We start from the raw sequence: 16254 nt of genomic DNA on the forward strand, positions 1-16254 counted from the left end.
CCTATAATCAAATAACTTTTTGGCCCAAATAACGATGGCACATTTTACCAATATCTAAGGAACACGCACTGAGAAAAAAAATATGTTCTCATCCTGCTCTTAATTCTAGAAGGCTTATCTATTATCCCACCCAAATCAGCTGCTAAGTTCTTATGAGTAAATTGCCTTGAATAAAATTTCCCGTATATCCTGAAAACTTGCCTCTCCTGGAAAGCCTGGAGTCCAACAATATCCTCATCAGGTTCTCCATTTTTGTAAAAATGAAGTCCGAGACCTTGAGGATCCTTCTTCTCAGCAGCAGTAAGAGACAGTTCCACCACACCCTCATAGAAACGCACTTGAGATAAGGAAGAACTGAGAGTTTGGTCCATCACAATATTAAACATATTGCAAACTACTATCCAATACTGAACTAATATATTGCACACTTCCCATTTTAGAATGCAAGAATTCCCCAAATTCCCAATGGCCCTGATCCTACAAATTAAGAACATGCTTAATTTAGGGGACTATTCACATGCTTAAAGTTATACATTTGAAGGATTGGGGCGCAAATAATTTTGAATGTTACAGCAGTTGTATGATTATCTACAAAAAGCATTTATTTTCTCCGAATGCTACGTTAACACAGACATCTTTCAACAACATGTACGGTATGAGACAACACCTGCAACAATAAACAGCCATTTAAATTCTACCCTAAGTGTTTTGTTAAAATAATTTTACCAAATGGTTAAGTGCCTTGACAATTTAACTTAGAAAATGTGGAACAGTGCACAGGAATATTTTTTAAATAGGAAAAATATGCCTGAGTTGCTCAAATCTAATCAAGAAAAGCCATAAACAAAAAGAAGATTTTGCTGTGTATAAAATGCAAGGGCTAACAATAAGCTATTTATGGGTGAAATTTGCTCAAACCCCAGAGGGAAATAGAAAACATGGAACTAATGGACATCAGGAAAACTTCTTTATGCACAGAATAATCAGTTTATGGAATGGATAACAAAACACTAAAATTTTAGAAATGAAAAACCCAAACAAGTTACATAGGATGAAATTCAATAAGGACAAATGAAAAGTATTCCACTTAGGAAGGAACAATTAGTTGCACACAAAATGGGAAATGACTACTTAGGAAAGAGTACTGCAGAAAGGGATCTGGGGATCCCAAGCTAAATATGAGTCAACAGTGGAACACTGTTGCCAAAAAAAAAAAAAGGAAGCAAACATCATTCTGGGATGTATTAGCAGGAGTGCTGTAAACAAGACACAAGAATTAATTCTTCCGCTCTACTCTGTGCTGATTAGGCCTCAACTGGAGTATTGTGTCCAGTTATGAGCGCTACATTTCAGGAAAGATGTGGACAAATTGGAGAAAGTCCAGAGAAGAGCAACAAAAATGATTAAAGGTCTAGAAAACATAACCTATGAGGAAAGATTGAAAAAACTGGGTTTGTTTAGTCAGGAGAAGAGAAGACTGAGTGGACATAACAGTCATGTACATAAAAGGTTGTTATAAGGAGGATAGAGAATAATTGTTCTTCTTAACCTCTGAGAATAGGACAAGAAGCAATGGACTTAAATTGCAGCAAGGGTGGTTTAGGTTGGACATTAGGAAAAGCTTCCTAATTATCAGGGTAGTTAAGCACTGGAATAACTTGCCCAAGGAGGTTGTGGAATCCCCATCACTGGAGATTTTTAAGAGCAGGCTAGACAAACACCTGTCAGGGATAGTCTAGATAATACTTAGTTCTGCTGTGGGTGCAGGGGACTAGACTCTGAGGCCCTCCCAACATGTTATAAAAATTCCATGGCCCACCTGTGCCACCACAACTGTTTTTCAGACGATTAAAAGCCAGGGCCGGTATTAGGGGATAGCAACCAGAACAACTGCCCAGGGCCTCAAATCACAAGGAATTTTGTGAAACGAAGTTGCTCGGGCTTCGGCTTCAGCCTCGAGCAGCAGAGCTTGGGATTCAGCCTTCTACCCTGCGCCCCTGTGAGTCTAATGCCAGCCCTGCTTTCTAGTTTATTTTGGTAGACCTCCCTGAAACCTTCTTGCATCTCCCAGGGGCCCTAGACCCCTGGCTGGGAACCGTTGGACTAGATGACCTCTCGAGGTCCCTTCCAGTCCTATGATCCTATGGTGAAAAGAAGAATCATTACAGATTAAGCCTATTGATGGACAAATGTAAGTGAGCTGCTTAGATTCCTTCCACCCTGAAATGTGACTATCAATAATAGGTAAAGAGCTAACACATTTAGAATGTGAATTAATACATAAGTCCCTCTGTCTCCATGTATTCATTTCCTCTTACCTATATGTATATTTTTCTGCATTATCTCTCAGATACTCCAAGAATACTATGCCCTGATCTGAAGTGTCAAAGAGGTAAAAATGGAGTCTGAACCGAAGACTGAATTCAAAAGTTGTCAAGTTTCCAGTGTTGTTTGCCTCTCACCTTGTCTATACTGTGCACAGACATTAGAAAGGTCCACTTGATTGCTGATCTTTTGGTACTCCTTCAATGACTCTCTTAGCATCTTCTCTTTTTCCAATTTGCTCTGAACCTGTCGGGACCGCTGAAGCAATTCATTTGCCTACAGTGAAACAATTGGAAATTTAAATCCTTACTAATTTAAGTTACACTGTCAAAGAGATTTTCTTTGCAATAACTCACTCTGTTAACTCATGTTTCAAAGCCTGAAGTACTACAGATCCTATCACTTCACGTTAAAAAAAAATAATAAAAAGTTCTCTGCCCAGAGACGACATGTCAAGTTTTACGCAGAAAGATTCTGTATCAATGATGAGAGATGAAAGGAGGTTTTTGTTACTGGTTTACTGGCTGACTGAACTGAATGAATTGGTTCCTGTCTGAATGCTTGTTTTTAATGCTCCCAGGTGAGTTACAGTGTTGGAAGATTGCTTAAATGTAGGGCAACAGAAGTTTCATATAGATGCCTTTTTAACTATTATATAAATCTAAAGGAAATAAAGTTGGAGATGGAATTAAATGTAGATTCATAATGGAAAATGGGCATTTAGCTATTGTATCACTATCAAATGACATGTCATTTAATGGCAAATAAATCTGACAGTCAAGAGCACAAACATTTTGTGCTCATCTGATTACACTACCTAATATTCTGCAAGTTTGGATGGAAGACCAGTAATGATAATCAGCACATTTTCAAGTAATATCTACTAGATTTACATTGAGCTCCAAAAGGATACAGTGAGATTAATATAAAATGCACAATAGCATTTTGCTACAGCAAAAGAACAATTATACAGAACAGTTCTGTCTTCCTCTCACTATCACCACAGAGAATCAAAAGTACATTATACCTTGGAACAAACAGCATCATCAGTACTGTACAGAAGTGGACATATGTCTTGTAAATGTGAACTGATGCCATCCACAGCAGCATTATCTCTGATGTAACAGTTAATGAGAGAGGCAATAAGTGCTCCAGTTAACTCTTTGTCTCTAATTACTAAGTCTTTGAAAGTAGTAATCTTCAAATGCTCTTTAAATTCCTATGGGAAGAAAAAAAATCCATTACATTTCCAAAGATGCAGCATTCTCACATTTCGAAACAGAATTATTATAATAGAAGCAAATTCAGCTGCTTTCCCAACAAACAACAAACAAATTTCAATGATCAAAATTCACAGAATCAATGCACATTTTTTAATGCATGTTAAAGACTAAAATAGAAATACATTAAAGAGGATGATCCAGCAGTTATGGCCCTCACCTGGGACTCAGAAGAGCAGAGTGAAATTCCCTGCTCTGCCAAGGACTTCCTGTGTGACCTGAAGTCTGCGTCACTGAAGTCTCTGTGCCTCAGTTCCCCAACTGTAAAATGGGCTGATAATACTGTGTCCCTACCTCAGAGGGCAGTTGTGAGGATGAGTATGTTAACATTGTGAGACATTCTAGGGCTCATATATCTATCGAAGAGACATGGATAAATGAATACAGGTGTCTCAAAGGACTTTGGACTCAAAGGAAATTATGCATGTTTGCACCTTTTTTGTATAAAGTATTAAAGGTTATCATCCTGTTTTTAAAAAAATACTGTAAATATCTAGTCGTGTGAATCTTTTTACGAATGAGTGGTATATCTCAACAGACTGAAAACTAAAAGAATGCAAGAGAAGGGGTTTTTGTTTGTTAGTTTTAACAGCTAGTTAACTAACTCTTGACAAACACTGGAGAAATGCGTCTTCTTTAAAACAAACAATCACACTCAACCTCAAAAGTGAGGACTGAGAAAACTTCTCATGTTGATATTTCAACCAACAAATAAAACACAGATACTTTCCCTCAGCGCGCGCACACACACACACTTCTGCAAATCAAATTTAAAATTATCCTCACTATCACCAGGACAGAATTACTTATCCTCATAAATTAACTGCTGATGCTAGATTGGTGCTAATGGTGCAATGTTTTTCATTGCCAAACAAAACAACTTTGATTAAAGCTGTTATTGATGGTCAACTTAGAACACGCCATGTTATTTACACAAGACAAATGCAGTTACTTTCTTTCCTTTATAAAGATGACCTCAGTTCTACATTCTCTGTCACTGAAATCAACTGTGTTTCAAATAGGCTTTAGATTCCAAAGGTGTCTCCTGAGCTACTTGATGCAGCATTTGTTGACACATCTGCCAGTTATCTTAATGGTAGCAGCAGCAGAAGTTCCTCCACAAATTTCCTAGAGGACTGAACAGCCCGTCGCATCCCAAAACTGCTGAGACTTGAAGCCTCTGGTACCTGGGCCTTTCTTCCTCTGCTAGACTTTTGCAAGCCAGAAGGCAGGGAGTGCATTTTCTATGCAGGTTCATTTCAGTCCCCTTGTCTTCACTCCCCAGACTTTGCTCAATGGCAAAGTGAGGACAGAATGATTAGAAAACAAACTCAATATTAACTTCTAAGCAGAGTTTTAAAACAGCAAATCCAGTATTACTTAATAGCATCTCAAATATGTTAATTAGTTTGGGGCATGAGAGCAACACGTTAGATTTTATTTTAACAGAATACTTGCAACACCAAGAAAACTGAACTCTGGAAATCTCTGTACATGCTGTATAGGTTGTGAAGTCCATTTAAATGGATTAGACTAACACTGTTTAGAATACATATGTAAGAGGTCCAGACTTGTTAAATGCAATCAATTAAAAAAAAACCCAACAAACATACTGTTGTTTAGTAAAGTTTAAACCATACCTTCTGAAGCTCACCTACAACAACATTGAACTGGTGCTCACAGAGAAGTTTCCACAAAGCTAAAGCCTGGCAGGTTTTGTGAACAAGTTGCTGGATCCCCTGAAGTGAGGTCTTCTCTGTTAACTGTGCCTCTGCTGTAACATTGAACAGATCATGGGTAATTTTTTATTCAGGTACTACATGTACTCTTCTTGAGTTACCAAGCCAACTTTTGTTTTACAATGACATTTCCCCATATTTTTTAAGGAGTTTTTTCCTCTCTCTTTGCTGTTTGATGTTTCATTTTCATTCCTGTTTGTGTGGATCTTTAAATCTCAACACTTCCCAAAACAGATACTAATTTGTCCCCACTGATCTCCAACTACAAACACAACAGAAGACTTTTTTGAAAAATAAACATAGTTCTGTATGTGCACACTGATTTCATATATTGACCAGCCTCAAATAGAAGTCCAGATTAGTAATTTATCATAAATCAAAAAAGGAGTGTATTCAACAAACTATACTAAATTATTCTAGAAACAGCAATTATAAATAATGTACTTAATTTCTTTCAATTTATAACTGCTACGGTAATACAAATAAATTATTGATAATAGTAATACATTAATTAATAGCATCTTCTATTTAACAGCATCACTTAAATATGAAATCAAAGTAACAAAAATTAAAAGTAAAAACACCCCAATCCATGTATTGGAGTTAAGGGTGTGTTATGATGAAATATGAATGTCTTTATATTGGATATAATATGTTGATTTTGTAGGAAATGTAATAATTATGATGTCCTTAATTCACTTCTTTGGTAAAGTGCTTGCATGTTATGAAGGATGCAACTACTGCTGGTCACTTGGCAACCACAACTATGTTTTGAAAGGAAGTTTTTCAGTTTTGGCAGGCACACATTAAAATATAACAAAACATGAATAGGCAGTTGATCATTTATTCTATTTAAAGATTGGGTTTTTTTTACACTATTGGTAGTATTTGTTACAGAAATGAGAGAGAAAGCATGGGAGAATTAATAAACTGAAGAAACCTAAAGAATTTTGATCCTTGCTGTGTATGTGCACCAGATAGCTCGTGAACAGATCTCATGCTGCATCTCCGTGAGTAACTCCTCAACCTCTCTGGTTTCTGAGTGCTGGCTGAGGTCTAATAACCAGGACTGGCACTAGGGGTTTGAGCGCCCTAGGCGCACGGCAATTTCGCCACCCTGCACGCTGGTCCCACGACGCCGGTGGAGCTGCCGCAGTGGTGCCTGCGGAGGATCTGGTGCTCCATGGCTCCGGTGGAGCTGCCGCAGTGGTGCCTGCGGGAGGTCCACTGGAGCCGCGCGAGGAGCCGACCATCCGCAGGCACCACTGCGGCAGCTCCACCGGAGCCGCCTGCTGCCCCCTCCGGCAAAACGGCACCCACCAATTATTCTGGCGCCCTAGGCGATTGCCTAGGCTGCCTAAACGGTAGCGCCGGCCCTGCTAATACCTATATTTAAGGAGGAAGCATAGTCTAGTGGATTGGGTAACAGGAATTCATGAGTTCTAAACCGAGCTCTGCTATCTTCTTGATGGCTGGACTTTGCATGTCTCAGTTACTTCATCAATTAATGGGGAGTAATACAGAAGAATTGCTTGGATTAATGTTATTGCATCATTTAGAAAAGATAAACTGCTATGTACTATGATTAACAAATACAGACAATTTTATGAATTAGCATGACACAGATATGATCTGTATTACTGTATCACCTAGAAGCCCTAGTCATGGACAGAGGACCCTATTATGTATAGAGACTTGTGACAAAAAGGGAGAAAGACCATAAGAATGGCCATAGTGGGTCAGGCCAATGGTCAATCTAGTCCAGTATCCTGTCTTCCAGATACTTCAGAACAGACTAGGGTAATTACTGAATGATCTGTCTCCTGTCCTCCATCTCAACTTCTGGCAGTCTGAGGTTTAGGGACACTCAGAGCATGGGGTTGCATTCCTGACCATCCTGGCTAACAGCCACTGATAGATAAGTTCATAGAGGATGGGTCTAATTCTTTTTTTAACCCACTTACATTTTGCCCTTCACAATATCCCCTGGCAAAGAGTTCCACAGGTTGACAGTGAGTTGTGTGAAGTATCTCCTTATGTTTGTTTAAACCTGCTGCCTATTAAATTTCATTGGTGATCCATGGTTCTTGTGTTATGTGAAGAAATAAATAAAACTTTTGTTATTCACTTTCTTTACACTACTCATGGTTTTATAGACCAGCATCATATCCCCTCTTAGTCGTTTCTTTTCTAAGATGAACAGTCTCCGATTTTTCAATCTCTCTGCATATGGAAAATGTTCCATGCCCCTAATCATTTTTGCTGCCCTTCTCTGTACCTTTTCCAATTCTAATATACAATTTTTGAAATGGGGCCATCAGAACTACATGCAGTATTCAAGGTGTGGGCACACCAGGGATTTACAGAGAAAATTTCACAATGCTACTATCTCATTGTCTATCCCTTTCCTAATGGTGCCTAACATTGTTAGCTTTGATGACTGTTGCTGCACATTGAATGAATGTTTTCAGAGAACTATCCATGACTCCAAGATCTTTCTTGAGCGGTAACAGCTAATTTAGACCCCATAATCTTGTATGTATAGTTGATATTATGTTTTCCACTGTGCATTACATTGAATTTCATCTGCCATTTTGATGCCCAGTCACCTCGTTATGTGAGATCCCTTTGGAACTCTTTGTAGTGAGCTTTGGACTTAACTGTCTAGAATAATTTTGCATGGTCTTCAAACTGCCACCTCACTGTTTACCCCTTTTTCTGGATTATTTATGAACACGTTGAACAGAACTGGAACTATTACATATTCTTGGGGTGCATTACTATTTACTTCTCTCCACTATGAAAACTGACCATTTATTCCTGTCATTTGTTTCCTATCTTTTAACCAGTTATTGATCCATGAGAGGACCTTCCCTCTTATCTCACGACTCCTTACTTTGCTTAATAGCCTCTGATGTGGGACCTTGTCAAAGGCTTTCTGAAAGTCCAATTACATTATATTGACTGAATTACGCTTGTCCCCGTGTCCGCTTACACCCTCAAAGAATTCTAATAGATGGGTGAAGCATGATTTCCCTTTGCAAAAGCTGTGTTGACTCTTCCTTAACATACTGTGTTTATCTATGTGTCTGATAATTCTGTTCTTTACTATAGTTTCAACCAATCCGCCTGGTACTAACCGGCCTGTAATTGCCAGGGTCACCTCTGGAGCCTTTTTTTTTTTTTTTTTTTAAAAAGACCAGTGTACAGACAACCGTCTAGCTTTTATTTTATTCCAGTGTTTCTGAGTGTAAGAAACAGGACGGAGAAAACATTAGCAACTACACAAGATTTTGATCTAATTCTTCACAGAGGAGAAAGCAGCTTAAAAACTGCTTTAATTAGTTTAATTTATTGAAATGTCATGGGGAAACGTGACCTGTGGTTTGCCATACCTCTGACAGCTAGATGATACTATCTTTAATAATTTGATATTCATTTTACAGACAAAAGTTGTTTGTGAATTGCTTTAAGGAGCTAGTTTGAATACTAAATCTCATAGTATCCAATTGGAACTCATCCTAAACAGGATACACATTTGTATTCTGGGATGAGTGATGTCATCCATCAAATTCAAAGCAGAAAGACTAGCAAGTGTTGCTCTGTCTACATTCGGGTTTTCATGTTGGGCACATGCTTCATCCCCAAAGGAACCATACAGAAATGCCCACTTCAATTTCCCCATAGAAATAAACACAGAAATGTTGGTACTGATAAAATATTATAATCTTGTCAGAAATGAAGAGCAAAATGTAAACAGTTGATGTCACCCAGACTATATTGTTCTTTGTACAGTTCTTATCTCTGAGTACAGTTTATTCACAGAAGCCAATTCTGCATTTTTATTCAGGCTCTTAACTGGAACAACTCTGAGAGATTAGCATTTGGATGCACCACCTTTTGATGCTCATTGTTCAAGGGTATTTCCCTTACCATAGAACTTCCTCTGGAGCTCTTGTTGCACTTGCTGAGAACTTCCACCATCAGGCCGCATGAACCCTAGTAACCTCTGCTGCAGGTTTGCAGGAGTGCTAAAACTGAAATTCCAAAATAAATTAAGAAGCTATTAGTGCAAACCCTGAACATTTATTTAAAAAGAAACTAAAACTAAGTTTGAGAGTTTGAGTGGATATGTTTTATTAGAGAGGAAAGGAACACTTTAAGGCAAAATGAACAACACTGTTGTATCATTATGGAATAATTTTCAAACAGTAACACTTCTATGTCCTTTGTAAACCAAGCATATAAAATCCTACCTTGGGTTTCCAAGAGCTCCTATTGTTGCAAACTGTGAATTTCTGTCCAGAAATTCCTGTAAACCTTTTAGTTCCTGTAACACACATTCTAGCATGTGCGATGAAACACTGCTTTCAATCTGCAAGAGAAGGAGGGGGCTTCTTTACATTTCAAATCTCTGAAACTTTTAAATTTTCAGCTGAGAGACATGAAACGGTCATTAAAGAATAAAAACCACCAAGACAATATTATCAAAAGGACAGCATACTGAAGGTGCTATGTGGAGTTAATGCACTATCATTAATGCTATGATTTTGGCATGGAGGTCATGGTGTTCACAGTAATCATGAATCTGAATGAAGTCTGTCAGGAACCCATCCAACATTCACTCTGCAGCGACAGCTCCTGTTGCATGATGCTGGGCCTGGCTCCATAGGTGCCAGAGATGGGGGGGCAGGGAGGAGCAGCATCTCCCTCCTGTTTTTCTTTTTAAATAGGGGCCTCACTACCTTTTCAAACCTCTCTGGAAAGGAGTGCACCACAGCCTGGCTAGCTGGCACCAGCTCCCACTCTGAATGCGCAGCATGCTGGCCAGGTCCTGTTTTGTGTTGCACGCTGGCAGTTGGGTCTTCACCTGCCAGAACTGCAGCGGCAGCTCCTCTTGGTGCTGGGGACCGAGTGAGTCTGGGATGGATCCGTCACCTGAGGATCTTGGGCTCACCAGCAGGGAGGATAAGAAGTGGGAGTGGGAGGGGGGAACAAGGTGGTGGAGGAAGGGACTCCAGAATGGTCATGCTGGACTTTTGCAGTCCTTCCAGCACACATACCTGGCTCCCCACTAGGCAATAGCAATGTGGAGTACATGGGTCACCATGACATTCAGGTCTGGTGCATATAGATGGAGATGAGGGGAGGACATGCCACACCTGTGTGGCACTTCAACCATGTATGCCAGGCTGCAAAGCCTAGAATAGGGTAAACTTGCTTTTACGACTTTAAAGCCTGTGTGCATGCTGATGTAGCAAAAACTACATTATTGGCGACCTTTCTGTGACTTTTCTTCCTCTTCCCCCTCCCCACAGCTTTGCCATGAAACTTACAAAAATTTCCATGCCAAAATCATAGCCTTAACTATCATGTTCCACCTGAAGACCACAGCCCAAACCTAAATTTGGCTGAAGAAGAAGATGAGGCTGGCATTAGCTTAGTACTTAGAAGTTTATCCACTCAGAAATCCTCTACACATTTTGCCCCATGGGCTAAGTTGAAGCTCAGGACTGGACTATCTGAGATTATGAAGATTTTTGTTTATTAGAATATTTGCATGCATATTATATATAATTTTCTTTGCCTTTTTAAAGAGACTATTAGTGCCAGCTGACACCATTGGGAAATGAAATTCTCTCTTGTTGGAAAAATAAAAACAGAGGCAGCTTGCAAAGGTCTGAATGGACTTGCAGAGCTCTTCTGTTGACTCAGTCGGTCACAAGCTAGGACGCTGCACAAAGCATTAGAGCAATTTCTGCTCAGCCATTCTTCTGGGGCTGTCAGCAAAGCAAACAAGATGCACTAAACTAGTTTGGGTTTTCTTTTGAAATAATGTGTATTAGGAGATAAGACCAATGTATTTCACACAACTCACCAAACATACCAGCTAGTAATTTTTAGGCACCACTAATTTGGGTAAAACTTAAAACTAGTAACTTAGACAGGAAAGATTTTACAACCCATTCCCAGTCCTCCTATAAAGAAAAAATAAACACAATCAATAAATATTTATTGTTTCTGCTAAAATGCCATGAGTATCACAATGCAGTGTCACTGATAAGAGAGGACATGTAAAAGTGCTAGAGAGAAATAAATAAAGTCTTTAAGGAAGATTTTAAAAGACCAAATAATCTCCCACTTACTGCAACAACTTCTCGATTACCACTCTTGAAAACTCTCTCAACAACTATACTGCCATCCCAAATATTTCTGAAATACAAGACAATAGTATGTTAAACATCAAATAAATTAACAAAAATGCCATTGGCCTTGAAAAACTGTTTCTTTTCTAAACCATTTCCTAATACAAATTGCCAGTGTTTATGAATTAAAAAACTCTCCCCTCACCCTGAATCCAACCCAAAGAGTCAACCTGTAAAAAACAGGGTCTTGATTCATAAAAAACATGAGTATAGCAACTGTACCTTTCAGAATTAGGTAGATAGAAATTACAATTAAAGAAACAAAACCTCTTTATGTGCTTTAACAACACTAGGTTTGATTTCCACAAATTATTTTGCACATAAGCTAATAGTAGTCGCTGAAGAGAGTAGGCAGGCAAATATCATATATGCCAGAGGTTCTCAACTGGGGGTCCACAGAGCCCTGTTGCTGAAATCCAGTGCCCTAAGCCACAGTGCTGAAGCCGAGAGCGGCGTGGGGCTGAAGCCGGCGGACGCCCGCAAGGCTACAATTTCAGGAGCAACATGGGGCTGAGCTGGCAAACCTCTCCCCCACCAAGCCAGGAGCAATGGGGGCTGAAGCTAGGACCCTAGTGCCCCCCGCCCTGCTGAAGCTGGGAGCTGCGCGGGGAGCCCCCACCCAGCACCTAGCTACCCCCTGCCTGCATCGAGCTACTCCCCTGCCCACACACAATCCCTAGCTACCCCCTGCCTGCACGCTGAGCTACTTCCTGCCCACACAGCCCCTAGCTATCCCCTGCCTGCACCTTGAGCTACCCCTGTCCCTGCAGCCTGAGCGGCTGTCCAACTTTTTGACCTGAGTCCCCTCTTTGAGTTATATTTTTTGGTTGCATCCCTCCACAGCCCAGACAGGTTGAGTGGCCTAATGAGGGAGTTAGGGGGTGGAGGTTGCGCTCCCTTCCTGGACCCTGCTGTGCAGAGCTGGCTTGAGCCCTGCCAGTCCTTTGCCCCCTCCCCCCAACAGAAGTAAAACTATGCCTATGCCCTGGCCTGGAGCCCCCCATTTCCCCCCTGCCTGGCCATGGCATTTTTAATAGCATGTTGAGAGGGGCCTCAGCAAGAAAAAAGTTCAGAACCCCTAATATATGCCATATTACACATTTTTTTTCTTAAAGGCAGTACTTTTAGAGTACCAAAGAGGGTTCTGTTCTTAAACAGGCCTCCTACTACCACATGGTTAGAGGGCAAGCTAAAACTTGCCAAAATCCCCATTTTTGCAGTGCTATCTTCTAGCATACTAGAGATCAATAATACCATTATTTATTATTGGTAAGCACTAACAGCTTGCTCAGAATAGGACAAGGTTTTTAAAAATCCCTTAACCAGAAGGCTACAATCTAGGGGCTCAGTCCTGTGAGGTGATGAGCATTCTTGTTTCCTACAGACTTGAATAGGAGCTGAAAGCAAATAGCACCTTGCAGGACTGGACCTTAAGAAACGAGTTTGCAGGGGTCTGTGCTTGTAGACAGCCCATTGCAGGGTCAGGGCCTAGGTAGATCTGTTGCCCAGCTCACCCACAGAATGCAATTATGAGCAGAGCTGTAAACGGAATGAGATAACAGAAACCATATGAACAGGAAGGGAAGGAAACAAATGGAGCAGTAAGGGAGAAAGTAGAACAAGAAATTGCTGTGGCGTACTCCTTCTTTACTTGCTTCGTCTATTATGCGTGATGACATACTCTGTGAGATAACCTGGGTACTATTAGGTCTAAGAGAGGGAAGGGAACCAATAAATTCGACATTTTGCACATATGTTACAATGGCTAACTACACTCTTGTAGTGAGAAGCTAACATGTAAGACTAATTTGCCTACATTAGTCACAAATACACACTTTTTAATGATTAAACTACAGTAAATACAGTATCAAAAGCAAATACTACTCCATTAGTGGACAGAAAGACTGTGTTATGAACTGAGTGACAAAACATCTTTTACATGAACAACTCACCCTATAATTCGAGAGAAGTATATGCAGATGCCATTGTGTTTTCCTGAAAACACTATCTCTGGGCCCATCATACCACTCATGGATGCACCAGCCTGAGACACTGAACTGCCTGCAGCAAACATTGGGGTTGACATACTAGGAGGGTGCAAACCTAGGACAGGGACACATATAGATTAATCCAATTATTTTTTATAAAAATAAATCTAGTTGAGAAAACAACAAAAAATGAAAAAATAAGATACCTTGAGCTGGTGTTGTCAAAAAGCTTGGATTAGGATAGGGACTGCCAATAGGCATAGGGGAACCTAAGGTGAAAGAAAGTAATATATACATCTATTGCATCAAAAACAACAACAAAAACCCATGATATGAAAAGAACGTTAAGATTGCCAAGTCAAGCATCCAGAAGTTAAGAAAGATGAGAAATAAATTTACCTTATGCAACCTAGGTTTGGCCCCTTGTACATATCCATTACCATAAAGTCTTTAATTACATGATCACTAACTCTTGCCTCATTTGGTGCACAGAATGGTCTATACTCACTGAATGGGTAGCTATTTAATATTTCTTTTTATCCTAATTATGCCTCATAAACTGCACACAATCCAAACTCAGCACCAAACACAAGGGCTTTCCTATGGTGTTCTCATTGCTAAAAAAATATTGACTTTCTCTTCACAACACTCCTGTGAGGTGAGGTGGTATTATCCCCATTTTATTCCCCATGGGAATTGAGGCCAGACATTAAAGACAAAATTGTCAAAAGTGTCAACTATTTTTAGGTGTCCAATCTGCAAAGCCTAGGGCCTGACCTTTTCAGGATGCAAAAGCCTTATATAATACTTTGTACATTTAGATCGGGGCTTTCACTGACCTCAGTTGCAGCTGTGAATTTTCATCACTTCACCAAACCAGACAACAAGCGCCTCAAGTGGAGTACCCAGAAAAAGAGGCACACACAGTGGCCACATAGGAAAATTCGGTTTACGTTCCTTACCCAGCAACACATAGAACACGTCTGTGGCAGGGATAGAATTCAATTCTCCAGGGTGACATTCAACTGTCTTAACCATGAGACCCATCCTCTCCTGCAATAAATGAGGCAGGGTTCCTACAGACAACAGGCTCCTTCACTACACAACCCTGATTCATTCCCGAAGCAGGTTCACCCTGTGCACTGAATGAGGCACGATACTGCAGAGAAAACAGGAAGTGATCATGTAATTAAAGATTGTGTCATAAGGCATACCTATAAGGGGCCAAATTAAGGTTGTGCAAGCTTTAAGTAAGGTGCTTGACTTTGCAACCTTAATGTTCTTTTAATTTTTTCAAGATGATTTTTCCTAATTGTTTTAAGTAACAAAGACTTGAGAAGAAAAAAAAAACAATTTCATCACATGAAACCATATTGCCCCCTCGTGTCACCAACAGGGTTGAGACTTTTAGATCTACAGCATAGTTCTCTACCACTTGAGCTAATGGAGTAATTCATAGCAGGAGAAAGCTGTTATCTTCTGGGTCAACCTGCCACCAGAGGGGAATGGAGACACACACTTTGCCAGTGGCTCTGATTGCTGTCTTGTATACAGCTAAGGAATATTGGGAATGGGTAAATTACAAGTTCTGAAGGGGAGTCAATCTGATGGTTATAGGCCTTTATCCCCCATTTCCCCAGCCTCTCCCTGACCCCTTCTACTCCTATCTCTCAGTCACAGCTCTTGTTCCAGCTGTTATCCTCTTTGGCTCCTGTCCATTTCCATCTTTTCCTACTCCTGCCCCTGCCCCACTCCTGTTCCCCACCTCATCTCCTGCCCATAATCCCCAGCTCTCAGCTTCTCTCCTGCACTACAGGTCCAGCCCTACATGCTAATTCCCAGCTCCTATCATCCCTTGCTTCAGGGATCCTCCTCCACCCTTCATAACCATCTACTCCTGCTTACCTTTTCTCTCATCTGCTGCTTCTAACCTGTCCCCACACTCTATCACCTCTTCCTGTTGTTCATCCCTCTACATTTGAGTCAGGTTGCCTCCTCCTCCTCTGCACAGCCTAGAGCAGAGGTGGGCAAACTACGGCCCATGGACCGGATCCGGCCCCTGAGCTCTGTCTGGGGAGCGGGGTCGGGGGCCACTCCATGCAGCTCGCAGAAGCAGCAGCATGTCCCCTTCTCTGGCTGCTATGCGTAGGGGCAGCCAGGGACTCTGCTCTGCATGCTGCCTCCACCCAAAGTGCTGCCCTTCCAGCTCCCATTGGTTGGGAACCACGGCCAATGGGAGCTGCAGGGGTGGTGTCTGCGGACAGGTCAGCATGCAGCAGAGCTGCCTGGCTGTGCCTCCGCACAGGAGCTGGAGGAGGCATGCTGCTGCTTCAGGGAGCTGCTTGAGGTAAACACCACCAGGAGCCTGCACCCCAACCCCCTGACCCAGCCCTGATCCCCCAGCCGTCCTCCAAACCCCAGTTCCAGACCACAGCACCCTCTTACACCCCAAACCCCTCATCCTCAGCCTCACCCCACATGTCCAGCTAGAGCCCTCATCCAGCCCCCCCCCCCCCCCCCCGCACTCCAGCCTCCCTGCCCCAGCCCGGAGTCCCCTCCCACACCCTGAACTCCTCATTTCCGGCCCTACCCCAGAGCCCGCACCCCCAGCCAGAACCCTTACCCCCAATTTTGTGAGCATTCACGGCCTGCCATACAATTTCCATACCCAGATGTGGTCCTCGGGCCAAAAAGTTTGCCCACCCCTGGCCTAGAG

At 41.4% G+C, this 16254-nt stretch overlaps 1 protein-coding gene across 2 annotated transcripts in view; it reads right to left on the reverse strand.

Annotated features, from left to right (window-relative positions):
* The window catches only part of NUP155 (nucleoporin 155), a 59563-nt gene that overhangs the window by 15204 nt on the left and 28105 nt on the right, over positions 1–16254 (reverse strand). For both annotated transcript variants that reach the window (XM_050943770.1, XM_050943771.1), the window contains exons 17-25: positions 13745–13807; positions 13503–13653; positions 11491–11557; positions 9601–9719; positions 9278–9381; positions 5246–5379; positions 3353–3544; positions 2463–2601; positions 202–337 (exon numbers count right to left, since the gene is read on the reverse strand). In XM_050943770.1, the coding sequence (XP_050799727.1) occupies positions 202–337; positions 2463–2601; positions 3353–3544; positions 5246–5379; positions 9278–9381; positions 9601–9719; positions 11491–11557; positions 13503–13653; positions 13745–13807 (1105 nt within the window). The remainder of the gene's footprint in view (positions 1–201; positions 338–2462; positions 2602–3352; positions 3545–5245; positions 5380–9277; positions 9382–9600; positions 9720–11490; positions 11558–13502; positions 13654–13744; positions 13808–16254) is intronic.

This window comes from Gopherus flavomarginatus, chromosome 3, assembly GCF_025201925.1.
Source record: "Gopherus flavomarginatus isolate rGopFla2 chromosome 3, rGopFla2.mat.asm, whole genome shotgun sequence".
Taxonomy (NCBI): Eukaryota; Metazoa; Chordata; order Testudines; family Testudinidae; genus Gopherus; species Gopherus flavomarginatus.